Source organism: Euleptes europaea, chromosome 2, assembly GCF_029931775.1.
Source record: "Euleptes europaea isolate rEulEur1 chromosome 2, rEulEur1.hap1, whole genome shotgun sequence".
NCBI lineage: Eukaryota > Metazoa > Chordata > Lepidosauria > Squamata > Sphaerodactylidae > Euleptes > Euleptes europaea.
The window spans coordinates 95511129-95538437 of NC_079313.1; the positions used below are offsets into that span (position 1 = coordinate 95511129).

Here is a 27309-nt window from a genome sequence, read left to right on the forward strand (position 1 = left end):
TGCATAGGTTTACACAAGACTTCTTCATCCTGCTGACTTTCTGTCTCCCTGTTTTACTAGGAAAGTTTCTCTACAGTGTATTTGGAAGACATTATGCACTTGTGTGATTTGTGCAATCAGTATGATAACTGAATCTTGCAAATACCACTGTCGTCATGTTCTCATGCATGAAACTTATGAAGATAAATATGAGCGCCGACAAGAGAAGCATGAAAACCTGCGCAGAAGGAACAACATAACCATATGCCGCCTGGTGGCTAAACGCCAGAGCAGAGAGCCCAAGGAAATACTCCAAAGCCCCCGACAAAAAGAGTTCTTCAGGAGAAGAAATTTAATAGCTGAAGAGCAAGGAAAGAAACAAGGGAGGTCACCTCCTGGCAAGATGGCATCTCTAGTTCTTGAGAACAAAATGGAAGATTTTGCAGAAGTATCATCTGGAAGGTTTCCGAAATCATCTCCTACAAATCAGATAGTAAGTGCAGTCAGGAAAAAGGGTTTACAGTCCAAACTGGACACATTGAGTTCAGTTGATAATTACTTCCTAGTAAATATATTAGGATTGCAGCCTTAGATAACTGGTTAGATGCCATGACTCTGATCCATTTCTTACATTTGTGTGATCATTGATAGGCAACAGCATATGCAAAGCACTGTGTAGTATCTAGGGCAGGGGTGTCAAACATAAGGCCCGTGGGCCAGATCCGGCCCCTTGGGGGCTCTTATTCGGCCTGTGAGCCAGCCAAGGCAGCCACCCTCTCCACTCTTGATCTGGGATGGCAAGGCATGGCCCGGCCCAACCAAGTGACATTTATGTCATAGCCGGCCCTTGTAACAATTGAGTTTGACACCCCTGATCTAGTGGGTTCTTTTAGTCTCCAGAGGCTAGAAAGACCTGAAGGTGCCATACTGCAGTTCCTTTGGACCTTGTTTTAAAGCACTGCTACACCTACAATTATTAGACTTTGAAGGCCAGTAGAAGTTAACGTTAGTATGCTTAAGAGAAACAAAGGACCGTTTTTATTTCAGGTGTCTTGGAATAACTCCACCTTCCACCTTTCTCCCAGCAAGTCTGTAGAGCAGAGTTTCAGTGATGGGTTTATACACAGCAAGTTCAATTCCTGGGGGATCTCTTCTGAAAACAAGGCCACTGTGAAAGTTTCTATAAGCTGCAAAGGTAAGAAGCAGTGAAGTATAAAAATCTGTCTTCTATTCAGCAAAACAAATTAACAACCCAGTTCTAGAATCAACTGGTTGAATGTCCTTCTCACGGGTGCTAAAATGTTTAAGATGCAAATGCTTGCATTTTTGAAGACTTTAGAATGGGAATACTTTTGGGTTCTTCATAGTTTCCATGAGCAGAGCATACATCACTGAGAAAACAGCAAACATTTTTCATCTAAAGCCTTTAAAACAAAGTTGCAGCAGTTTACAAAGGAAAGAATAATTTCATCCTAAGTACTGAGTCATATTTGATTTCATCCTAAATGTCCATCGTTCAAAGGAATTTGCTGGAATGTCTTCTTTTTGTGTTCGCACAGGTACACAAACCATAAATGAGTCCACTGCATTAAAGAAAAATTCAGGCCAACAGACAGAGTAAGCAAGCATGTTCCTTTACATTCCATTTGTAGAATTTTTATAAGTATCCCAGGCGTCTTTTAATTTTGTATTTTATAAGAGTTTATATATATTGTTGTCTGGCTTGTGCTGTATTAATAAATATATATTACATTCCATTCTTTCTTGGAGCCTTGTATCATTCAGACAAATGTAATATCTCATTGGACATTTGAGTATTGATGGATAAAAATTTTTTAAATCACATCAAGTTTGCCCCTAATTTATTTGATGACAAAGTCTGAGGCATTCTTCCCTTATTTTTGGATCTTTTATTACTTCTATTTTTCCTGCAGGGAAATACCTTTGAATTCTACAGAAATATTTTTTTCTCTCCCTTCCCCTTTAGAGAATTATTACAGACTGCCATGGCCAGAAAAACGAACACTGAGGGAGGAATTTTCCTTTATTTCTGAGGCCAGTAGTTGATAGGAGCATGTTCTCTTTGGTACTGGGGCCACGGATTGAGTTGCATCCACCTGTGTTTTTTCCTTCAAATACAGCGATCCTTGTTACAGATACACTAGGGACCCTTGTATTAGAAACACATTATAAATTGGTTCCATTTTTTGTTTGATGTGGGGAAATGTGTTAACTAAAAAAGCAGCTTGATAGATAACAGCCAGACAGTTCCAAGGCTAGACCAGATATTTACAAATAATTGTTTGGGATCTGTTTGTTGCTTTATATATGCACTACTGATTATTATTCAGATCTTCTCATGGTTGTAGTCTTCTTACTTAGAATAATGTCTTCTCCACCTTGATCAAGTCCTGTTCTCTGTTTTATTTCAGCTGTGGAATAGCAGTTTTAGATAAGGTAAGAAAAACAAGAGAAGGCAATGGAAATCAGGTATCCTAGATTTACAGTAGTATTCTGTGCAGGTTTATTCAGATGTAAGTCCCACTGTAAGAGCCCCATGGCACAGAGTGGTAAGCTGCAGTGCTGCAGTCCAAGCTCTTCTCACGACCTGAGTTCGATCCCGATGGTTGGTTTCAGGTAGCCGGCTCAAGGTCGACTCAGCCTTCCACCCTTCTGAGGTCGGTAAAATGAGTACCCAGCTTGCTGGGGCTAAAGGGAAGATGACTGGGGAAGGCACTGGCAAACCACCCCATAAGCAAAGTCTGCCTAGTAAATGTTGGGATGTGACGTCATCCCATGGGTCAGGAATGACCCGGTGCTTGCACAGGGGACCTTTACCTTTAAGTCCCACTGTATTCAGTAGGGCTTACATCCAAGTAGGTGTCCTTAGGATTTCACAGTTAAACTACAAAAGTGCACAGAAGTTTTAGAGAGCAATCCTAACCATGTCTGCTCAGAATCCTGCAATATTCAACAGGGCTTACTTCCAGGAAAGTGTTCTTAGGATTTCATTGTTAGTGTTCTCAATGTGCAAAATGTGCATCCTCCCTGTGAATAAGATGCTCACTTAGAGACTCACCGATTGATACTTACTGGTCACAGGAGTTGCATTTCCTTGGCAAATATTACAATTCCATGAGAAATTCAGTTAGAATCCTAAACGCATTTATTTCTATTTCAGGAAATAATTCAACTTTCTAACTACCTCAAGGTGAGCAGTTAAACAAATAGAATTGTTTATGAGACATATTGCACCGATGCAAGCTCGCCAGCTGAGATCAGGACGGGGCCAGCCGTGGTGGGGTCAGCAATGGGGGGGTGAGAGATTCCCCCCCGCGCGCAGGTTTCGTAGGCCCCCACTTGTAATATTATGCTTTCCTTCAGCAAGTGAAACCTAACTGACAAGAGTAATAACACTGATCAGGCAAGAGGAAGTATTTTGCTAGAAAAGCTACAGCTGAGATTGCTGATTGTGAGGAACATTTATCAGCCAAACCTCCAGTGTGAGGATGAGCTCATGAGGCCTGGTCCCAGAACTGATGCTGAATCTAAGCCTTTGTCAAGACTTGGTAGATGATAGGGTTGCCAACAGGCCAGGAGCAAAGTGTCCTGTCCCTTTAACAGAGGCTTGACCTGTGAAAATGGGCAGACAAAGCTTTTCATGCCATGTAGGTCACATGGTAAAATACATCCCATTCAGGGACAGGCCATTTTTTTTACTGCCAGGCAGCTGGCAAGCCAATTGGAGCATCTGAGTGAAGGCTGCTAAGTTGTTCTGTACTGGCACTGGTGCAGAGGGTCAGTCAATTCTAAGGCTGTGAGTTCATGCCTTATGTGGACCACTGTCCTTGAGGGCATCCTACAGTGCTTTAGGTTTGAGGGCCAGAATTGTATGGAACTTGCTATTTAAGAAGTTGTGTGTGTGTGTATGGTGCCATCAGGTTGCAGCTGGATTATGGCAACCCCATGGGGTTTTCAAGGCAAGAGGCATTCAGAGGTGGTTTGCCATTGCCTGCCTCTGCATAGCAACTTTGCGATTTCTTGGTGGTCTCCCATCCAAATACTAACCAGGGCTGACCCTGCTTAGCTTTCTGAGATCTGACAAGATCAGTCAGCCTGGGTCATCCAGGTCAAGGTTACAATAGCTTTAAAAAGAGAGTAGACAAATTCATGAACAATAGCTGTATCAGTGGCTATTAAACATGATGGCTAAATGGAACCTCCCCGTTCAGAAGCAGTGTAGGTCTGAGTACCAGTTGCTGTGGGCTGCCTGGAGGCATTTGGTTGCCCATTGTGAGAAATGGGATGAAGCAGCACAACGCTTCTTCTGTTCTCCTCCTGGCTCCAGCTGCTTTGTGCTTCCTTTTGAAAAGAGCCGGGAAAGTTAGGGAAAGGCTCAGTAGTGAGGCAAGAAGTGGGGTTAGGGAAAAATAGTGCCAGCGTGGTGTAGTGGTTAGGAGCAGTGGACTCTAATCTGGAGAACCAGGTTTGGTTCCCAACTTCTCCACATGAGCGGCAGACTCTAATCTGGTGAACTGGGTTGGTTTCCCCACTCCTACACATAAAGCCTGCTGGGTGACCTTGGGCTAGTCACAGTTCTCTCTGAACTCTCTCAGCCGCACCTACCTCACAAGGTGTCCGTTGTGGGGACAGGAAGGGAAGGCAATTGTGAGTCGGCTTGAGACTCTTTAAAGGTAGAGAAAATTGGGGTACAAAAACCAACTCTTATTCTGCTTATCTCTTGTATATTTTGCCATGTCTGATTTCTCCTTATCTCTTCAGGAGGCCCTGCATCGAGAGCTACTGCTGAAGAAGAAGCTGATGATCTTACAGGAACTTCTAGCCATGTTGCTGCAGGCAGCGGAGAAATCTTGGCAGGTATCCGATGGGCATCCTAATTTCTGGACCTAAATGTTATGCCTCTATCTTATTTGGGGTGACTGAATGAATGCATGACAGAAGAGCTTTGTTTGCGACTGCAGAGCTCTATCAAGACCTGCCAACATTTGCGGCCCCAGCCCCATGGGGGGTCGGGGCGGGGGAGCGGGGAACGGCAGTCCCGTGGTTACCCATCCTGGTGATGGACAGTGTGATCTTACCCAAGAAGACTAGCCGCTTCCTGTCTTTTTTCTTTGCCTTCAAGTCACAGCTGACTTATGGTGATCCCTAGTGGGGTTTTCAAGGCAAGAGACATTCAGAGGTGGTTTGCCATTACCTACCTCCACATCATGACCCTGGTATTCCTTGTAGGGGTCCCATATAAATATTTGCCAGGGTCGAGGCTGAGAGTGTGTGACTAGCCCAAGGTCACACAGCAAGTTTCCCTGGCAGAGTGGGGATTCACACCTGGCTTTCCCAGATCCTAGTCCGACACCTTAACCACTACACCACACTGGCTCTCTTTTAGGCAACTATAAATATTAAAAGAAAAGGTAGGAAGTCTTGCATCCCGATCCTACTGCCTAATAACAAAAACTTAGGATTGTAACCATAGGTGTGTAGACATGCACACCCTGCCTCAAATCCCTAGTCATGGTGCGCATTGCCTCTGTTGATTCTCCACGTTCCTATTTGCAAAAAGATGTATTTAATGTACATGGGGAAATGCTGGATGTGAGATTGGAGCTGGTGCCAGAGCAGCTGAAAGGCAGGACAAATGGATTTCAAGTGCTTGAGTCACTTGAAGCATTTACACAAACACTTCATCGGCCACTTAAGCACTCGACTACTGTATGGGAAAGGGGGTGGGGAAAGCCACAAAAAGGAGCCTCTGTGTTGTGAAGGGGCTGGGTTGAAAGATGTGCTGCTTTTTAGCAAGTCTTCAGGGGTGTAAGACCAAAAAACAGATGAAACAGTCTCAGAGTAATTTTCCCCCTTGCCACTTGGGTTGCACTCACCTCTGTTTGGCCTTAACAGTTCTAGCGAAGCCACACATGATGTCTGGGGGTTGGTGATTAGATCCCCAGCTATGTGTTTTAGTGGCAAACAGTAGCTGGGTAGTGGAGTGGAAGGCAATATACACAGGAGCTGTGGCATTGGGGAAGGGAAATTTAAAAGCCAGTGTGGTGTAGTGGTTACATTGTCAGATTAGCATCTGGGACACCCAGGTTCGGATCCCCAGTCTGCCATGGAAGCTTTGTGGGTGACCCTGGGCCAATCCCATACCTACCTGAGAGCCAGCGTGGTATAGTGGTTAAGAGTGGTGGTTTGGAACGGTGGACTCTGATCTGGAGAACCGGGTTTGATTCCCCACTCCTCCACATGAGTGGCGGAGGCTAATCTGGTAAACTGGATTTGTTTCCCCACTCCTACACATGAAGCCAGCTGGGTGACTTTGGGCAAGTTACAGCTCTTAGAGCTCTCTCAGCCCCATCCACCTCACAGGGTGTCTGTTGTGGGGAAGGGAAGGTGATTGTAAGCCGGTTTGAGTCTCCCTTAAGTGGTAGAGAAAGTCGGCATATAAAAACCAACTCTTCTTCTTCTTCTACCTCACAGGGCTGTTGTGAGGATAAAATGGTGGAGAGGAGACTGATGTAAGCCACTCCTATTGGGGAGAAAGGCAGGGTATAAATTAAGTAAATAAAAAAAAATCTGTCCACAACCCCATGCTGTTTCCCCAGTTGGAAATCCACAGCCACCCTCCAACTACATTAACCCCCATGAGGGAAGAAAGATTGGTATGTGTTTTGTGCCTGTCTTTTTCCCTTTTCCAGGCCTCCAAGGATTCAAGGGGAGGGGCATTTACAACTGGGGAAGAGGTAGCCCCCCCTCCCGAGTGCCATAGCTCCAGTCTATATTGGGTGCGTTGTGGCTGCTTTGTTAAAAAGAACATTTATTTCAAAAGGGGGGATACAAAAGGAAAAAAGGGAAAGGATAGGGGACCGTCTGCGGATAAAATACATTTGTAGAAAATAGTAATAGCGTTTCAACATAAAAAGGATTTACATCATGATTACCGCAGCTATTTCTCTAATTGACTAAATAAAATATCTTGTTCCGATAGAAAATGTTCATTTTGCTGTAATCAATCATTGTACCTTTATTCTTGTTCTACTAAAAAATAACTTCACTTTGCTTCAACCAATATTTATACCGTTTTATAAAGTTTCAACTACCGGTTTCTGTATACCTACAAAACAAACTCCATTTTTCGTTAAACTATTCAAGAGTTTCTTCATCAGTCATGTTCATCATATGGGTCATTTTTGCCATTATGGCTTATTCCATATTTAAGCTTTTTGTAGCTTAAATACACAGACAGAAGAAATTGCCTCTTGAACTGCCGTGGTGACGGTGCGATCAAATTGCACCCAAGCCCTAGAAAATGCTCATGCCGTCTCCAGCCAAGACGGCTTTCCAAAATCAGACTTGAGCAGTTTTCAACATTTAGCCTTTTCATGCAGAAAAACTGTAGTTCGAAATAGCTGGCTGGGGGAGGGGGAAATAACTGAAAAAATGAAACCAGCAAGAGTTCTGTCAGGTTAGAACGGCCAAGCAGTATGCACCGTTTGATGCATTGTGGTTTGAGACTTCCTCTGTGAAACACTTCTGTCAGATTTACCAAGTGCAGAGAACAGGAGCTTGACACCCTTCTTGGCAGGAAGTAGCTGGGAAACCTCAACTTAGCAACAGGTGGGGGAGTACACTTTATCTCGGAGCGCCTCTGTGAGAGGAAATAGATTTCTCTGCAGCTTTTGCTTTTTTTGCTTACCTTCAGGGAAAGAATGGTCAGTCTACTGCTGGGATTTCAAAACAGAATGTACACCAGAAACTTTGAGAGTTGGTGTTCAGGGCTTGGAAATGTAGGCAGAGAGATGAATGATTATTATTATTATTATTATTATTAAAGAACCTCTTCAACACCATAGGTGACATCTCACAATTTCCTTGTCTCAAAATGCCTTGGAAAAACACAAGGGTAGTGTTGAGGCCAGGGTTTCTGCATTGGATTCGGGCTTGCTTGTTTAAAGAAATCCTCTTTCAGGTTTAAAAATATTAACTAGCCTGCATTAAAAAAAGTAGGGACCGGCATTAAGAGTGGTGGATTCTAATCTGGAGAACCCGGTTTGATTCCCCACTTCTCCACATGAACCAGATTGGTTTCTCCACTCCTCCACATGAAGCCGGCTGGGTGACCTTGGGCTAGTCACACTCTCTCAGCCCCACCTACCTCACAGAGTGTCTGTTGTGAGGAGGGAAAGGGAAGGTGATTGTAAGCCAGTTTGATTCTGCCTTAAGTGGTAGAGGAAGTCAGCATATTAAAAAACCCAATTCTTCTTCTACCTGTCCCAGGATTAAATTTTGCTTTTATATGCAGATAAGAGTTAAACCAGCAGCATGTACATAGAATGGGAAAGGCTTTTATAGCTGTAGGCCATTTTGCAGAACCAGGCCACTGAGCCTGATTTTGACCCCTCAGCAAAATTATTATAGTTTACTTCAGTCTAGCTAGTCTATTCTATGCTCTCCTCATAGATAAGGGAACATTTCTTGCTTGTTTGTCTTGAGGGGTTTTAAAGACAGGGCTAAAAGCCTCTTCCTGAAACCTCTAACCAATGTCTAGTCTGTCATTTGCCCTAGAATGTGGTGGTGGCTGCCAACTTGGAAAGCTTTAAGAGAGGAGTGGACATGTTCATGGAGGAGAGGGCTATTCATGGCTACTAGTCAAAATGGATACTAGTCATGATGCATACCTATTCTCGCCAGGATCAGATGAGTATGCCTACTATATTAGGTGCTTTGGAACACAGGCAGGACAGTGCTGCTGCAGTTGTCCTGTTTGTGGGCTTCCTAGGGGCAATTCAGCACTTTAATTCTCACTGATATCAGCATCAATAGAAATCAGTGAACTTAGAAATGCTTCACTTTGGCTGGGTTGCACCCATAGGGTGGAGAATGGGGAACCTGCAGAAAACATAAGCGAACAAAGCAGAGTAGCAGTGGGTCTTTTTTAATTGTCGCTTTTGACAAATGGTTGCAATTTGGTGATTCAGCATTTCCTACCATTTTTTTTTCTGACAGGGTCAGATAAATGAAGACAAACTCAAGAGCAGAGTGAGTGTGTTGGAGAATCAGCTGCAGACTTCCACCCAGGTAATGTCCTGACTGAAAAGATAAAGCCTGTTTCAGTAGTTTTGGTACCTGTGCTAAGGATTGTCAGCTTCTATATTCTTGGGAACTACTCTGTTCTTTAGATACTAATGCCAAGACTTGACCAATTGAGCTCCTCCATGGATGTTTAGGTTCTTTAATAATGGTGAAATCACTGAGATGTACTACTTCATAGGTATGGAGCACGTTTATTCAGATGAACCATGCGTGAAAGATCACATGTGGAGCAGTGGTGTCTTTCCAGAATTCTCGTGAGATAGTAATACAATAATATTTATGTGAAATAAATGTGATGGGGCCTTGTAAAACTATCAGAAAACATTTTTACCACATTTGAATTAGAATTTTGATGTGGATATTATTCATGGGCCAGATTAAGCTGATCTGGAAACTATTGGTTTGAGACGGGCCACTGTTTGGCCTTTGGTCTGTACCACAGTAAACTAAACTTAAACTAACTATTTCAAAAAGGCTGCTGAGCTGCATGCTACAGAGGAGCCCAGCTATAATCTACCGTTAACAAGAATTATGGAGCAACTTGAATTTAATTCACTGACACTCAAGCTAGAATGTTTACCTTGGTGAGCCATAGGTCTGGTTGGCTCTAATATATTCCTGTATCCTTAAACCAGGAATTGTTCTTTAGCTCTTGACTGTTTTCTTTAGAGTTACTCAAAGCGGGGTTTGAAGAAAATTCTGCTGGAGGTGGAAGCCCAGAAGCAGAACTATGAGCAAAAAGCAAAAGAGTCTCTTCAGAAATTACTTGAGGAGAAACTGCAAGCAGAAAGGCAACTCCAGAATGCCCAGGTAAGCATAGGATGTCAGCCTGAGATGGCTAGGTTTCTGAACAGAATTTGCACACTTTGCTCCCAGGAAGGTAGTGTCAGCGAGGGCGTCCAGACGAGCCCTGGATAAGCAGACTCCGTGTCTCCTTCCCACCCACCCGTTCTCTTTCCTTTGATCGCCTGGCATTAGTGTTTCAATAGAGATCCAGCTGAGATCTCTGGCGCTGCGGAACAAATGCCTGGGAGCCCAGTGATCGCCCGGCCGCTTGCTGTCAATCTCACCAGGAGGTTCAGTAGAGGGCAATCACAGGCGAACATTTCCTTACTGTCACCTTGTATTCTTTTATATTCAAAATAACTCTGCTGCATCCTTTCATGTCCTACTTCTGATGTAATCAATTGTATTGTATGTTCCCTATAAAGATGACCACTGTTTCTCCAATCCGTTTTCCAACCTTAAGTTTGTTAGATATCCTGAACCCGTTTACTTTCTTAATAAAACTTTAAACTCTCTGCACCGTCTGGGGTGAAGTTTACTATTGCTGAAATGCAACGAGGTACTGAAGTCTGACAGGTAGGATCTTCCATATCAGAAGCTTTCTTTTTGTTCAGCAGCCCTCACAAACAAAGCTAAAGCTCCCAAGTAACGTCACAAGTGTGCTTCCAAAGTATGATTGCTGAGGATAAGATCTTATCACTCCTTCATCTTGCAGCAGGAATCTGCACGTTTTCCTGCAACAGCCAATTGCTGCATTGGAGAGACATTTGAAAGTATGGAAAAAGCTGAGCAAGAAAGGGTTAAACCCCCCACTTCCCCAGCAACCCTTCCCCCATCTTCACGCAAATGACCATTTAAAGAAGCTTCTCAATATAGGAAGCTTTCCTGTCAAGTCTGGTTGGCCCATAGATACATTGCTCAACGGAATGGGGGATTTGCATGGATCAACAAAAAGCAGCCAAGATAGCTTGCAAGCGAGAAAGTAAGCATGCTACATTTTAAACGTACATAAGGGCTGAGGGGTCAGTGACACATGACACCGGCTGTTCTGTGGACAGAGCACCCAGCATTTATTTAAATTTAAGTTTCACTCATGCAGGTGCCCCAGTTTGGAATGGGAGGTTAAGCTTCCTCCATGTTTTGTTTTTCTGATCTGAAAGGGCTCTAGGGAGCTGCTGTTCGCCTTTTACGGATAAATACCAGTACTGGTATGTTTACCCCAATGGGCAAATAGAGGCTCCCATTTCAGATCAGGAAAATGGTGCAGGCACAAGACTTAACCCACTTTTTTGCATTTTTAATGTCTTGGAAGCCTGATACTGCTCATTTAGAACTGCCTTTTTGTTTTTCACATATGCACACCACCTACAAGCGAAGAACTGAAATACTCATGGTACATGTGAATTCATAAAATTGGAACATATCATTCCTTTATCTTTCCACCAGATGGCACCATATAAATAGATACGGAGTAGAGAAGATTTCTTATATGTTGGATGAACTATCCAGGGTCTCACTGCTGTCAAGCAGAAATGGCATCTGTTGCTGCTTTGTCACAGGAAAATTGATTAATCCTCTGTTGTTCCAGAGGGTGCCAGAAAGTATTTCTGGAAGTCATGTACACTTCACAAACGCCTTTTTACAGGTGATGGCTTGATTAATCCCAAAGTCTAACCCCTTTACTTTTGCTCAACTGAACACATGTAAACTCAGACAAAAATAAAATGTATATAAGTTAAAGGAAAGAGAATGCAATACCATTGAAGTGCACTATAAGCAATTTTTCTGCTATACTTTCTTGAGTTCCCATCGTCGTTTAGGCCTAAGAGGAAAATCGTTCCATCCACTATAGACTGCCATCTAATCAGTCTCTTGTTGTTGCTCGCAGGAACATGTGTATCAAGAAGGCATGTTTGTTAACTCTCTCACGTCCAATGTTTCTCCTAGAGAGTATTAGCTGTTGCAGAGGAAGACTGCACCCTCTGGAAAGAACACTACAACACACTGAAAAAAGATTGGAGCCAGCTAACTGACAAGCACATTGAACTAGAAAACAAGCTCCATGTCTTGGAGAACAAACTGCAGGTAACTTGCGAGACTTTTTTGTGAAGCTGCAATCCAGCCAAATTTTTACACCAAGACTGTCAGCTTTAAAAGACAGACCTAAAAGTGGGTGTAATAGTCACAAATATCACATAATCACCGGGAGAGTGGCTGAACAAATGTTAGTTGCTATCCTGAACCTTACAGTCCAATCTGGCACTGATGAGGTGAGGACAGTGGCTGTTATCTCATCAACACATCCTAGACGCTTCTCTTCGATGACACAGCTGTATCACACAAAAGTTCCTCCTCTCACCACACTGTGCTCCCAAGCTGAATTGGGCCCCGGAGCACATGGGAACATTAGTTCCCGGAGGTGACGTCTGTCTGTAAAACGGGTAGGGAAACCCTGACGTGACTCGTGGCAGACATAGCATGTAGTTTGGCCCTGAGCAGACATAGCAGCAAGTGCAGTGTTTTGAAAATTCTGTATAACCTTTTGTCTTTTAGGCTGTTTCCACACGGGGGTGCAAAGCTCTCCCCCTGGTGGCAGCTGCAGAAAGTAGCATGGGATCAGGCAGAAACATATGCCCCCATTCCCAAGCCACTTATTGCTGCCACCTCTCGCCCATCACTCTTTCCCTCCATAGCATCTGCACACAAGCGGGATCCTGCTGCTGTCATCTTGTTTGTGGGCTTCTTAGAGGCACCTGGTTGGCCTCTTTGTGAACAGACTGCTGGACCTGATGGGCCTTGGTCTGATCCAGCAGGGCTTTTCTTACGTTCTTAAGCTCAGACGCAATGGAAATTGCATTGCCCCCACTCCAGTCCAGCCACTCCCCCTTTTCCTTTTAAAGGGCCAAAGGGAGGGTGAAAATGCAGGGCTTGGTTCTGCCGTTTTCAATGCAGAGCTCCATTGAACACCCTGTATTGGCTGTGGATGGAGCACCACATGGACGCTCCACCCACAGCTACCCCTCAGTTCCTCCTTTGAGCCATATCAAAGGAGAGAGACCCAGGAGTTGTGCTCGCAATGAGGTCAACATCATATGGAAGCTCCTGTTTGAATCGGGCCTCCCACGTTCCATTAAAAATTCCTGTGAGAAAGCAGCAACAGAGGGAACTGCAAAACATCAGATCTGTTTCAAGCAGAGGTGTTGCTAAGTTTCCTACAAATCCATTTTGATCCGTTTCCTGATCTACAAGAAACAGCGCGCCAAAGGCACAGTGACTGAAATTAATACAGCAAAATTCCCCCAAACAGCACATCTTTCTGTTGCAAAGTTATTTTAGAAAGTGGTTTTGGATAAAATACTTTTTGGTAAAATACTTCCATCAATGTAAAGTATATAGAAAAAAGATCAGATGGTTGCCTTCCAGCACTACCCCGTCATTATGTCCGCTATTGTGTCAGCTATCATTTTTCCCCTGCTAAAATGCTGAACTGGCCCATTTTTAATAAAGGAGCTGATTGTTCTGTTCTTTGATGTGTGTATTGTGGCCAAACATTCTTTATGGGAACCCTCATAGCTCTCATTTCAGTTATTGCTTTGCCAACCAGTACACTGTTGTTGTGGCTGTTTCCTACCCCGCAGTGGTCGGACACTCAGAACTCTCAGCTGCACCAGGTCCTGCAGAACTTGGAGAGTGAACGGGTCACTCTCTGTTCTAAGATTGATGCCTTACAAGTAGACAACAGGCTCACAGTGGAGCATGTTAGTGCTATGGAAGGTAAGAAATATGTACAGCATTAAGAACTGATTTCAATGTCGGGTGTAAAAGCACATGATAATCTTCCCCTTGAGACCAAGAGCATGATCTGATGGAGTGTAATCACACATGAAGCTGTCTTATACGGAATGAAATCACTGGTCCATCACAATTATAGTCTAGGCCCGTGTTGGCGAACCTATGGCACGCGTGCCACTTCCGGCACGTGTAGCCCTCTCTGCTGGCACGCGCGGTTCCTCCAAGCCGCTGGCCTTTCCGGCTCTGCCCCACCCCGGATAGGGGAAGCTGTAGCCCAGGGGTGGGGAACCTCCGACATCATTGGCGGTGGCCCCCGGACTCTCCCACAGAAGCCGCCACTGGAGCGAGCGCAGCCGGCCAGGCGGATGGGAGAGCGGGGAACAGAAGCCGAGCGCCCACACTCGGCATGGCCGGTGGCTTCTCCGGTGCCCTCTGGGCCTGTGCGGGCGGAGGGGCGTGGCTGGCCGGTGGGTGCGAAGGAGGCGCCCTCCGCCCCACCCTGCTCGCCTCTCACAAGCCTGCTGCCGCACCGCCGCATCCCCCACTCGGGACAGGCAGGAAAGCCGGGTGGGAGATCCCCTCCGGGCGGGGGGCTTAGGGGCCTGGGCAAGCCAATCAGGCAGACAGAGAGGGGCGCTGAGCTAGGCTGGGCTCCCTCCCTCCGCACCAAACGGGCCTCCTTTCCGCCGGAGCTCCACTCTGAAAGGGGTGGGTGGAGGCGGTGGCGGCGAGGCCCGGCCGGGCAGGGAGTCCTCCTCCTCCTCGCCCCTGGCACGTGGGAGGCGGCGGGGCCCAGCCCCGTCCATAGGCAAAGGGTGCCGCAGCAGGGCTGGTGAGCTGCAGGGCGGGAAGTCAGGCGGTGGCTCTGGGGCGCCTCCCTCCCTCCCCTCCCTCGCTTGCGGCGGGCCCGGCTGGGTGGGGGCAGCTGTCAGTGGGGCAGGTTTTTTTTCTTGTCCCCCTTCCCTTCTTCCCCCTTCGCAGCTGGTGCCTGATTGGGGAAGGCTTCTGGGCACTTGTCCATTCCCCCCTTTCCCCCCTTCTCCCATTGCATGCCTTCCTGCTCGCCGCCCAGCTGGCTGGTGGGCCTGAGTCACACCGCCGCATTGTTGGCCTTCCTTGGGCTGCTCTGCCTCTCCTGCCCCTTCACCCTTCCTCTCCCAGCTCCTTCTCCCTCACCCAGGACCTGCCCCAACCCTCCATGGGTGTGTAGGAGCGGGGCAGGACACCGAGCCTCCGCGGGCTTTTCTGCGTCCTCCCCCCCCCCCCCACTTCTCTGCTGCGGGCTGAGGGAGGAGGCGGAGGACTGTGTGTGTGTGAGAGAGAGAGAGAGAGAGAGAGCAGGAAGGCTTTTCTGTCTCTGGCCATTCAAGCATGGGAGGTTTTGCCTTGGATTTGCCACTCTGTAGATGCACATTTTCCCCATCCAAATTCTCAAAACTCATCAGTAAGTCCCCATGCAGAGTTTTGAGAATCCGGATGGGGAAAATCCAAGGCAAAACCTCCCATGCATAAATGGCCTCTTTCTTTCTCTGTTTCCCTCTGTCCTTTTCTTTCCCTACTTTTCTTTCTCTCCCTTGCTCCATTTCTTTCTCCCTTTCTCTTTTTCTTTCTTTCTCCCCCTCCCTTCCTTCCCTTTCCCCCTCCCTTCTCTTCTTTCCTTCCTTCCTTCCTTCCTTCTTTCCCTCCAGCGGCTTCTCCAGCGCCCCCTGGGTCTGTGCGGGTGGAGGGGCGAGCAGTCCTATTCCACCTTTGAAGTGCCCACGAGCCATCCTCCATACACCTTTCCATTTGTCTTGATATGTAGAGAGAAAACACTAAGGAACTAGTTGCCAATCTCCAGGTACTAGCTGGAGATCTCCTGCTATTACAAGTGATCTCCAACCAATAGAGATCAGTTCCCCTGGAAAAAATTGCCACTTTGGCAATTGGACTCTATGGCACTGAAGTCCTTCCCCAAACCCCGCCCTCCTCAGGCGCCACCCCAAAAACCTCTCACTCATGGCGAAGATGAACTTGGCAACCCTAGCCTCTCCCTCTGGGCCCCCTCTGGGGTGGTATTCAGATTAAATTGCCGCATTGGCACTCGGCGATAAATAAGTGGGTTTTCGGTTGCAGTTTGGGCACTCGGTCTCTAAAAGGTTCGCCATCACTGGTCTAGGCAGTCCGGCAGCAGCTCTCCAGGGTCTCGAGTAATGGTATTTCACACCACCTACCACTGGGTCCTTCAGTTGGAGATGCCGGGGATTGAACCTGGGACCTGATTTCCTTAAAAATACAGGGGTGTCTTAATAAGGAAAAATATAACCTCAGCAATTGTGGGCCCTCTTTCTGATTGTGCCATAAGCTCTTTCAGGGGCAGGGAGCAAATTGCATAATATTTCAGCCTGTTTCCCCATCTATGCAATGACAATGCTGGCTCCTCTGGATTCAGACAAGGAAAAACTTAGGCGAATTTAAAGTTGCAGCGCTCAAATCACAATGCAGAGTTGTTTCTTTTGGTTTTTGAAGTCTAGATATGGGGCTCAAGATGACCTAAGTCATTGTAGATAGCCATTTATGCCAAATATTGTAGATCAGAGAGAATATTGTAGATTAGGGAGCCCTGCTGTTACTAAAAAAAAGGTCCTTATACTTTCAGGCAGGCTGAAAACTGAAGAAAGACAGAAGCTAGCACTGGAGGAAACAATTAAACGTTTGCACAGTAAGTAAAGTGTGACCCAATGAAGCAGGCAATGAGCATGCAAGTCCATGAAAGCAGCACTCACACATGGTGCATTGTAGTCCAATGCTGTACAAATCCCTCGAAACAGAATTCATTAAAGGTGCCGCGTGGGTGTTCAGAGACAAATTACTGACACACACACACACACCCCACGCCACTGAATGTGGCAATAATTTTCTAGTTATGGTAATTTCCACTGCTGATATCACTGAGTATTAACAGGTAAACACCCAATAAATAATTACATTAGGACTGCTGTACATAGAAGATTGTTTTTGTATACAGATATCACTTCCATGTAGCCAAAATGAATTTACTCCACAAATATACCAGATTGTGCACTTCTCACCTAGGGGTCTTCCGCACATCAGCAGTTTCCTGGGATTATTTTTTAATTGCCGCCACTGCATCCACTAGCAGTAATGGGGCTTTTGTATGGTGTATTTCCCCACATTTTTCCTGTCTCAGTCCCCTAGTCGCTCCCGCTAACATCACTGGTGGGCTTTTTGGGTTTTAGATCACTGCTAGATCATAATAAGATTATAATAATTGATCTGCTAGGTCCTCTGGATCCCTAGCGTTCTTTTAAAAAAATTATAGAGATACTGGTTGAGTATCCCTTATCCAGACTGTTTGGGACCAGAAGTGGTCCATATTTCGGATCTTTCCATATATCGGAATATTTTGGAATTTTTGCATATACATGATATCTTGGGGATGGGACCCAAATTCATTTATGTTTTATATACACTTTAGTCACATAGCCTGAATATAACTTTAAACAATATTTTTAATAATTTTGTGTACATTGGACCATCAGAAAGCAAAAGTGTAACTATCTCACCAGAATACCTGTATCAGCGGTTAAACAAGACCTGTATCAGCTGTTAAACAACAAACTAACAACAGCAGCCTTTCATTCTCCACCTATGATGCAGTGTACACTGTTACTTTATTTTTTTTTTAGGTGAGAGGAAACAGTGAAAGCAGGCAGCATGGATCTGCCTGCATGCCAGCTCGAAGGGTCCGGTTTTCAAAATCAGTCTGAATAAGGGATATTCTACCCGTATGCCTTTCCCCTTATATCTCACAGTGAAAGAGGCTAAAGACATTTTTTCAGAGGACCTAGTAGATAGATTATTATAATAATTTAGTGATTGAACAATTGCCAATTAACAAAAAAAAAAAAATCCAAAGCCCCACAGTGGCACTAAGGAATGGGCAGAACCAGGAAAGATCTGGACTTTCCTGTCCGTATGGCAGCTACCCTGACTTTGGTATGATCTTTCCCAAAACATCATAGTAAAGCAGGTTTTGGAAACAACACAGAAAAGACTGAAGGTGCATAGATGTGTGCATTGTGGCCAAACATGTTTTGTGGGAACCCTCCTGGCTGCGTAGAAGTGGGGGGAAACCCCACTTTCCAGTAGCAGACAAAATAGCTGGTATGGAAACAATCACGGTAACAACATGTGTGCAGTCTGCATCTACATGAAGGTGGTATCTGTGTTGGAAAATATTATTGTATCTATACTAAAGATAGGAGTAACATCAGGCCACACATTTTGTAGTTTTCATACATACCAATGAGCCATCTTCTCCAAAGCACAATATGTGAACTTAAGTGAAGTCGTAGTGTTTTATACTACTGAAAGAAAACAGACCAAAAGAGGTCACGGCTGAACTCTGTGGTTACACGGTTTCCAGAAGAAGAAACATTGCTCTGCTCAGGTATTCCTGCCCTGACTTGGGCAGGTCTTCTGCCTGAATCTTTGAGGAGCTGCTGCCTGTCAGAGTAGACCAAACTGGGCAGATTCTTATGAAGTAAGAAGTTAGTAAAAGAATGTGCATCTAACCGCTCCCCCACCCTCCAAATACATGCTCTGGGGGTTCAATGTGAAATTTGCGAGCTTCCTCTTTCTTTACCATACTAGGAATGTGGGAGGTTTCTGGAGGCTGCAGCAGAGGCAAAGGGTAGAGCATTTTCCAAATCACCATTTGAAGAAATTGTGAAGGTTCTAGATTTAGTCGTTGAGATGGGATGGTGACGCCCGTGCAGCATTCCATTACTGAGACTGGTTACCTATTCTGACTTGTTCATTTTGCAGATGTGACAAAAAATCAGTCCAAAGAACTGAAGGATCAGCAAGATGATATGCAAAAGGCAGGTCAGCTTAACTGGTAACAGGCCTTCTGAGCTTCTGGGATTCTCTAATGGGTACTCCAAGAACTTCCCTGCCCTCAAGATAGGTCTCACTGTCTTGCGTGTGAACTCAGATGTGAGCCATAAACTGAAACATCCCAGTCAAAAATATATAGTTTTCTATCAAGCAGGAAGAAATTCTGCTATTCTGCAAAAGCCTGCCAGAATATACCCCAAACGGTTAGGATGTTCGCCTGTCTACTTAAGCAGGAAACCCTGTATTTGTTGGAGTTAATTTGTTAAACAATAAAGTGCTATTTCAATGTTCATATCAGTGGCACTGATGTTTTGGTGGTGTTGGGTGTTTTTTTCCTTTTTCCTTGAAGGAGCCATGTACCAGAGATTAGCCCTGGCATTGCTGTGATGCCTGCTGAAATTCACAGAAAGCCTAAAAGAATAGCTCGGGGTGTGTGTGTGTGTACCTTTACTCATTCATCTCATTCAATGGCTGAGAGGCTTGGACTTTCCCATTTTACTGGGAATCCATCTAAGGCATTCTTCGCCTGAAGGCCACCACTGTCCAAGACTATTAGAAATGAAGGCCAGGCATCCATATTGGTAAATGGGAGGATGGCAGTAAGAAAAGTGTGAAGTACTTTTAACATGACACATGAAAGCACCCTGAAAATGGCTTGACACAAGGCCAATTCACACGAGACTCCAGCTATGTGTACAGTATACACATAATGGGAAGGGGACAGGATTGTGCCTGTCCCATGGATGTGTTCGCAGCACGTATATGTGTAGCATTCTGTTTGCATAGTCCAAACCTCATCCACCACCCTCCAGCAATTTTGAGCAGCAACAATCCTGTGTATTGGGCTCACATATTTTGGATTCTACATGAGTATTTCAATTTGAATTTTGACATTCGAGCACAATTTTTAAATGACTGTGTAATGCTTTCTTGGTATATTATGCATTGGAAGAGCTGGGGATGGGGTTAGGAAGTGTGAGGGTCTCAACTCAATTGACTAGTACATTACACAGGAAGTGCAGACAGAGGCCCTCATGCTGCCTCTCCCTCCATTCTACCAATGCATTTCTCTTAGAGCCATAAAACATAAAAGATGAAATATTTGCAAATCAAATGACCCACCCAGATTTCTGAACTTCACATGCAGCAGAATAAAATGGGGTGGTAACAGTTGTCAAATGGTTGAATGGAATGTTCCACTTTGGGCTGCAGAGGAGTAGGATCACATTTTCTGACTGCACTCTGGGTGGGGGGAAAAACCTTCCTGAAAGTTGGCATGCAAAACACAGTGAGCACATCATATATTTACACAATTTCAGGGGAACTATAGAGGAAACCATATTAGATCAGTGGAGACATCATCACACAAAACTGGTTTAGTTCAACTATGGTTAATGCAACTGTCAGAATGCAGGCCACTCTGCTAACCATGGTTAGGGTCTGTCAAACCAGAATCTAAAACCATGGTTTGAAAGACAATCTTAACTATGATTTCACATGGTGCATGAAAGTAGACATCCTAGCTTGTTCTCTGTCACAGGCTTCCTAGCTAGAGCAAATGTGATAAAACCAGTATTTGTTGAGGCAAACCAAGATTTGACTATTCATCTACAAACTGAATCCTGGTTCCACAAACTAGTCATAGTTAAACTGCGGTTTCATGTTGTCCAAAACACAACAAATATAGCTAATGTTTTCTTATAAGAGTTTCTTATGCCCGGCCAGATTTAATTCATGCAGTCGGGACTTTGTATCAGACATGTAATGAGAGTTTTACAGTGTGATATGCTGAAATGAAAGGATGTAATTCTGTCTGCCTGTTTTTTTGTTTTTTGTTTGTTTTAAGTAGACCAGGATATATCTATGAAGAGTCAAGTCCACAGCCCTGCCAAAGACAGATTGAGTGACTTGTCAAAGGACCACAAGAGGGCGAAAGAGAACAGTCTGCAAGACCAGCTGCAAGAGAGAACATCCCAGTTTACAACTAAGGAAGAAGAGGTGAGGTGACTCTAGCGGTTAATGAGATTAAGGGCTCTCAGTAGAGATTAATTGCTATTTTCAGATGCCGTCATTGCAGAAATGGAAACTCTGGGTGGCTGTTTAGCCCCACAATACACATCTCATAGGTGCCATGCTGCAGACTGCCTAAGGAGTTTGCTACATGTTACATTTGTTGGTGAACAACACATGAGGACTATGAGATGGGTCACTGTTAATCCCAAAGAACAAATGGGAAACAAATGCTGTGAAATAGTGACTCATTGACCACAAAAGCGAGTCTGTAGCAGTCTGGGAACCCTTATCTCCCACATCCCACTTTCTAACTTCTAACATCACACTTTGAACCGCCTTTGAATCTCAAATGTTGCTATGTCAAAGAAACTGCATGTTTTCAGGTGAGTTCTGTGCTCAGATAGAAATGTGTGACTCAAACCTATGTCCCCTAGATTGCAGCAGAGGCTACTTATAAAACGTGTTCAAGATCACAGACTACAGGCTGGGAGGGAGCTCAGTCACTGCAAGCCATGCCAGGATTTTGGCAAGATGGACTAAGGCTCCAATTAAACATGACGACAGATCCCAGTGCTTATACTCATATATGCCCCAGTCACATAGCTGGTCTAATTTTGACAGCAAAGGGGGTACACAGATGATGAGCATAGCCTTCTCCCACTACACATTGCTTACATCCTCACAGTCCCTCTCCCAAATTGTTGTGTTCCAGTCAAGTTTATTTCTAATATCAGCTGAGAAGTAGGATTGCCAACCTGCCGGTGAGGCCTGGAGTTCTCCCAGATTTGCAACTGCTCTCCAGACTAGAGATCAATTCTCCGAGAGGAAATGGCTGCTTTGGAGGGTGGACTCTATGGCATCGCATCCCCACCGCAGTCCCTCCCTTCCCCTCACCAGACTGTGTCCTACCCAGGCACCATCCCCAAATCTCCAGGAATTTCCCAAGCTGGAGTTGGCATCCCTACTGAGGAGAAACATGACTTGGAGGGCAGATTGTAGGAGTCAACAGTGAACCGAAAGAGGGTTTAATCACTCATTGCCTGCCTGCTTGTTTTGTTCTTACAGGCACATCAAGCTTGCCTCTAAGGATAGCTAGATAGTCTATAGCAGGGGTGGGGAACCTCAGGCCCGGGGGCCGTATGCGGCCCCCGAGGACATTTTTTGTGGCCCTCGGGACCTCCGGGAACCACCCTGCCGCGGAGGCGGGGCGCAGGGTGGCCCTCCCCGAAGTTGTTCCTGGGGCCACGGCTTACAGCGCCCTTGTAGCGCCCTTTGGACCTCCTCTCACCGACTGTCAGTTGTTGGTCGGCGAGAGGGGAGGGGGAGGGACGCTTCCCCCAAGGCTGCCCCCTACATCTGCGGCATGCAGGAACGCTGCGGCACATTGTATGCCCCTCTCGCTGCCTGTCGACTGTTGAGCAGGGGGGGGAGAGGCCAGCGGCTCCCGGTGGCAGAGCATGCATGCGGGAGCTGATTGGGCTTGGGGCTTTTTTTTATGGACTCTGGGGGGGAGGGCATGGAGACTGGGGCCCGGTTGCTTGGGGCTCCATGCGCCGCCGTATGTGTGTGTGTGGGCAGGGGAGGTGGGGAGGCTGGGGCCTGGTCGCGCAGGCTGGCATGCGTGGGTGTGTGTGTGGGGGGAGACTTTTCTCTCTTTTCTTCCTCTTTTTCTGTCATCTTTCCCCTTTCTCTCCCTTTCTCCCTCTTTTTCTGTCTCTTTGTCTCCCTCCGTCCTTTTCTTTCTTTCTTCCCCTCTCTCCATTTCTTTCTCCCTTTCTCTCTCTTCCTCCCTTTTCCTCTTTCTCTGTTTTCCTTCCTCCCTTCCTCCCTTGCCAATCGACTGTGGGCTGCGCCCCCCTGGTGCCTCGTTTTCTGGGGCTCACCGCTAGCTGCCCTCCCACCTGGGAGGGGGGAGCGGGGGTGCCCTGCAGGCCTTCTCTCTCCTGGGGTTGCCAACCTCCAGGTGGTGGCTGGAGACCTAGCAACCCTAGCCTCTCCCCCCCCACCAGGAGATCTACACCTGGTATGGCCCCCGAAAGAAGTTATAAATGTGCAAATGGCCCTTGGCAGGAAAAAGGTTCCCCGCCCCTGGTCTATAGGTACAGGCTTTGAGTTTTGAACCAGGTGTATACCAGTATTTCTAGAAAGCAGTGCAGACAATCTTATGACTTTTAAGAAATCCAAGCATCTTTTAATATTATGTCTATCCATTCACAGCTGTAGGATACTTTGAATTCATGTAAATCTCCCAACTGTATGTTTTGAGGGAAAACAACATAATATTGAATGTGTATGAGCTTTGGGAAAGAGGGTTAGGAGAGAGGAATTCTCTGACCTCATGTTCCAGGTGCCTGTGTACTTTGCTAATTAGTAACTGTCACCCATTAATCCCTCCCAAAAAAAAACCAAAGGCATTTCCCCCAAAAAACACCAATGTGCTTTCTTGCCCAGTGCAGAGATCTCCGTTGTGAATTGGAAGTCCTGTGCCATGAGTATCGCAGCTGCCTGATCAAGTTACAGCAGTGTCGAGATGAGTTCAATAACTCTCAGAGGAAACGGGCTCAAGTAGGAGATTTTTTTAAACATTCATTTTACACTGCCACAATTGTTTAATCTGCAATTAAAGTTCAATTTCCCACCACCTCAATATCTGTGGCCTGAACGAAGAAATTTCAGAACTAAACACACATCCTAATACCATGAGTCATGCTACAGTAGCTTTAAACGTGGGTTGCACAACCTGGGAGTTTATCAGTTGAAGACATATAGACTAAAAAAGACCATTATAGCAAAGACTGGGGGTGGGGGGGAATCTTGCATATCTGGTCATCCAAAAGTAAAACATTTTGGTGTACAGTAGCAGTTAATGCATACTCTGGTATCATAGGAGACTCCAACTATCACTCTACTCACAAGCAAATACCAGCGAGATAAAAGGGCGAGGTCATACAGAAGAGTAATCATGTGACTTAGCAGCATGTGCACAAAACATAACCCAGGCTAATTCACTTTGCCAAGCCACCCCAATGCTGAAGTGGTTGTGTTAATAGGCCTGAAATTGTCTAGCTTTATCCTCAGGCCAGCAGGTGTCGTTTTTGCCTTTGCAAGATGGTAATGATTATCTGTTCTCAATGATCACTTTTCCTGCAGGTGTGTCTTGAGTGATCAGAACAGACTTCTCTGACTAAAAAATACTATATGTATTTTTCTGGCAAGGCCGTAATAAAGTGTTTGTTGTTGTTGACTAAAATGCAAAATGAAAGTAGGGAAATGGCTACAGCTTGAATACAGGGAGGGATTGTAAATTTCTGCCAAATAAATTATTAGTTAACTCTTGCCTGTAATCTGATTAATTTGCATCTTTCTTTCAGAGGCGGCACAATCACTGGATCCCTCTCCTAATGGTGGTGATGGCAACAGCTATGGTAGCTTACTTAGCCAACTTTATACCCTGAGTATACCCTCTGTCTTGTTTTGCTTATGTTACTGACTTTGCATTATGCTGTTCTAAGTTACCCCTTTTTAGTAAACGAATAATCCTAAAAATATTTCTTACAACATTTTGAACTGTTCTTTGCACTTACTGGTCTAAAAAAAATTCCAAGATTAACTACTGCTGTAGCTCAGCTTTGGTGGAGGTTGTTTTTAATTAAAGGTTACGTTACACAAGGAGTGTGTCTATCTAAGCCAGCCACATACCACAGGGCTCTGTATCAATCAACACAATTTTCATTCTTGCTGCTTTGGAAATATTAAATCCCACAATATGCTATATGTTGCTTGACACTTAGGAATTGAAATATGTGCCAATCCTGGCTGGAGAAAATGAGATAGTTCCTTTGGAACTGGGGTTATTAACATTTATTGAGCAAAGACACCATAGGAAGGCCTTAAAATGATTCACATTAAGAAAACAGCCCTAAGAAGGTGTACTCAGAATCCTACTCCAGACTATTCAAAGGAAATTGAATTGCACTGTAAGAATCCGAATCTGGGTGTGGGCACTGCAACAGTTCTGGAGAAAGGGGGTGATCCAAGGGCTATTAAAAGGAAAAGTGCAATTTTGTTCCTCTTTTCATTTGGCGACCACATCTCCCAACTTCTTCTCTAGTTTGAGGAAGTTTCAAAAACAACTTTGGAGATTCAACTAGATAAGGTGTTTAAAAGGATGCTCAGAGGAAAACCGATCCATGCTTCTGGATCAGAGCCCGTCTTTACAAAGCCACTGCCTCTAAAGTAACAACCTCAGTAGTAATGCAAAGATCTGAAAAGTCTTTCTGAGATCTACAAGCATCCTGCAGATTTTCACACCACTCATCAATACCAGTTTTCATGACAGAGCATAAGTTTTCTGGGACACTGAAAGAATAAAGTCGGACTCGGAGGTCATTGCTTATCCTGCAGAAGGTGGCTTGGACAGTGAACACCCTCAGTGGGGCCAGAGAAAGACAGTTGTCAAAGCTCTTTGGAGCAGGGAAACTGTAGGCTGCCGGGTAGCCTAGCAATACCCCAAAAAGGGTACATAGATTCCATTCAGCAGAAAAGACAGCACTGGAGGAAAGGTCCTGGGACAGGTCTGCTGCCAGTGCTTTAAGATGACTCAGTAACTCAGATATATGTTTTTTTATGGAATCTATATCTGCTGTTTCACAGAAGCCAGGACTTGTCCTGGCAGCAGAAACATCAATGAAGGCGATTTTGTTGTCAAGCTGGAGTGTCTCCAGCCACTGCACCGTCATGTCCAAGTTGATGATCAGAACGTTATCAGCGATGCTCAAAATGTGTAGCCGGCATCCAAGCTCACTGATGGTCTGAAGCTGCTGAACGTAGCTCAGGATCTGAGAACACCCAGCCAAATTGTAATCATACAGGAAAGCGGGCTTTAAGCCGGCAGCTACAGCCAGTATCTCTCCAGCCAGCTGCAAAGAGGCAGACCGAGATAAGCCTTTTTTCTTTGCACTGAGATGATGCTGAGCTGCAGCAACGAGCAGTTGAGGGAATGGTTTGGCCATTCTCAAACCTCCGTCAGACTGGGTGGGCCTGAAGAACTCCTAATTTCTCATTAGTCTTTAACCATCCGCAACTTCAACCAGGTCCTAAAAGATAATAAAATAATAACAATTACTAGAGTTCAAGCAAAGGCATCCAATACACTTTAGAAAACTCTGATATATCAAGCAAAATTCAGGCATGTATAAGATCTACCTAGAGGGTAGGTGTCCATCCAGACCAGTTGTGCAAATGCATGTACTTTGTAAAAGACAAAATGCATGTGTCCTTAAGGAAGAGAGGTGGGACAGAAAAGTTTTCAAATAAATAATTGAGCTAGATCCTAGAGCTGCCAGTCATTAAGCACACAGCAGTGAAGTGATGTACTTGCAAGTCTGAAACCCAGAGAACATAATAAGGCAAAGTTCCAGAACAGCAGTTTCTGTTTCACAGAACTACAGTAATAGAACACGGCACATTGACACATAGCTTTTTTGGCAACCCTAGCCCTGAATCCATCAGCAGATTGTCTGTGCCATCTGAAATTCAAGGACTTTGTTGCAGAAACAGCACAACTTTCTTTTGGCATTCAACTTTCTTCTACACCATATCATTGTACTTTTTTTAATGCTCCTTTACTGCGCTTATTTTTGGAGGTGATCATTAATATGTTCTTGCGAGATTGTGGCTGCTGACTTCCATTGATAAAATTATATTACTTTTGTTATTGTTGTAATTTGACCTAAATTCACCTTATGTGTTTAGAGCCTATGGGATATATACAAATAAATAATGCTTTCTTCTTCCTAGACTTGCTAGGGAGAGCACCCCCCCCCCTTACAAGTAAGCTTTCTGTGGTCCAGTCATAAGGCAGTACTTCTGTTTTATCCTTTGTCTTGTTGAGTGTTAGCTTTATGTTTGGGTGGAGAAGGTGCTGTATGTCCTACTTTTTTAATAGCAGTTTGAAGCCACAGGCACTTACTTGGAGGATGTACACAAACATCAGAGAGCTGATTCTGTTACTCTTATCCCCACCGCCTAATGGAACAGCAAGGCGCCTAATGGAACAGCAAGGCGGAGGAAGAATGCTGAGGCAGTAGACAGAACTATAATTAACAGAGCCAGAGAGAAGTCACATTTTTCAAAGCTCGCTAGGGTTGCCAGCTCTGGTTTGGGGGGCCGGGAGGGAATGGAGCCTGAGGAGGGTGGGGTTTGGGGAAGGACTTCAATGGGGTATAATGCCAGAGCCCACCTTCCGCAGCAGCCATTTGCTCCAGGCAAACTGACCTCTGTTGCCTGGAGATCAGCTGTAATCCCAGATCTCCAGCTACCACCTGGAGGTTGGCAACCCTATCCCAGCAGAAATAAATCCTTGTAAGTGAAAACTGCAGTATTGCAGTCCAAAGCTTTGCTCACGACCGGAGTTCGATCCCGACGGAAGTCGGTTTCAGGTAGCCGGCTCAAGGTTGACTCAGCCTTCCATCCTTCCGAGGTCGGTCAAATGAGTACCCAGCTTGCTGGGGGTAGAGGGAAGATGACTGGGGAAGGCACTGGCAAACCACCCCGTAAAAGAAAAGGGCAAGAGTCCAGGAGCACCTTAAAGACTAACAAGAATATTTTCTGGTAGGGTATGATCTGAAGAAGTGAGCTGTGGCTCACGAAAGCTCATGCCCTACCAGAAAATATTCTTGTTAGTCTTTAAGGTGCTACCGGACTCTTGCCCTTTTCTACTACTGCAGA

At 45.2% G+C, this 27309-nt stretch overlaps 2 protein-coding genes across 2 annotated transcripts; one reads left to right on the forward strand and one right to left on the reverse strand.

Moving 5' to 3' along the window:
• The first annotated feature begins 121 nt into the window (after positions 1–121).
• On the forward strand, positions 122–24036 carry TRAF3IP3 (TRAF3 interacting protein 3). The gene is made up of 14 exons (XM_056845178.1): positions 122–472; positions 1027–1174; positions 1539–1596; positions 2412–2436; positions 3161–3190; positions 4762–4857; positions 9001–9072; positions 9757–9897; positions 11821–11958; positions 13512–13647; positions 16304–16366; positions 20414–20565; positions 23032–23145; positions 23952–24036. The coding sequence occupies exons 1-14, from the start codon at positions 122–124 to the stop codon at positions 24033–24035; spliced, it is 1608 nt and encodes a 535-aa protein (XP_056701156.1). The 3' UTR covers position 24036.
• A 758-nt stretch (positions 24037–24794) lies between these two features.
• Positions 24795–25605, reverse strand: C2H1orf74 (chromosome 2 C1orf74 homolog). The gene has a single exon (XM_056845263.1). It carries the CDS (start codon positions 25590–25592, stop codon positions 24795–24797), a length of 798 nt encoding a protein of 265 aa, XP_056701241.1. The 5' UTR covers positions 25593–25605.
• Positions 25606–27309: the final 1704 nt, after the last annotated feature.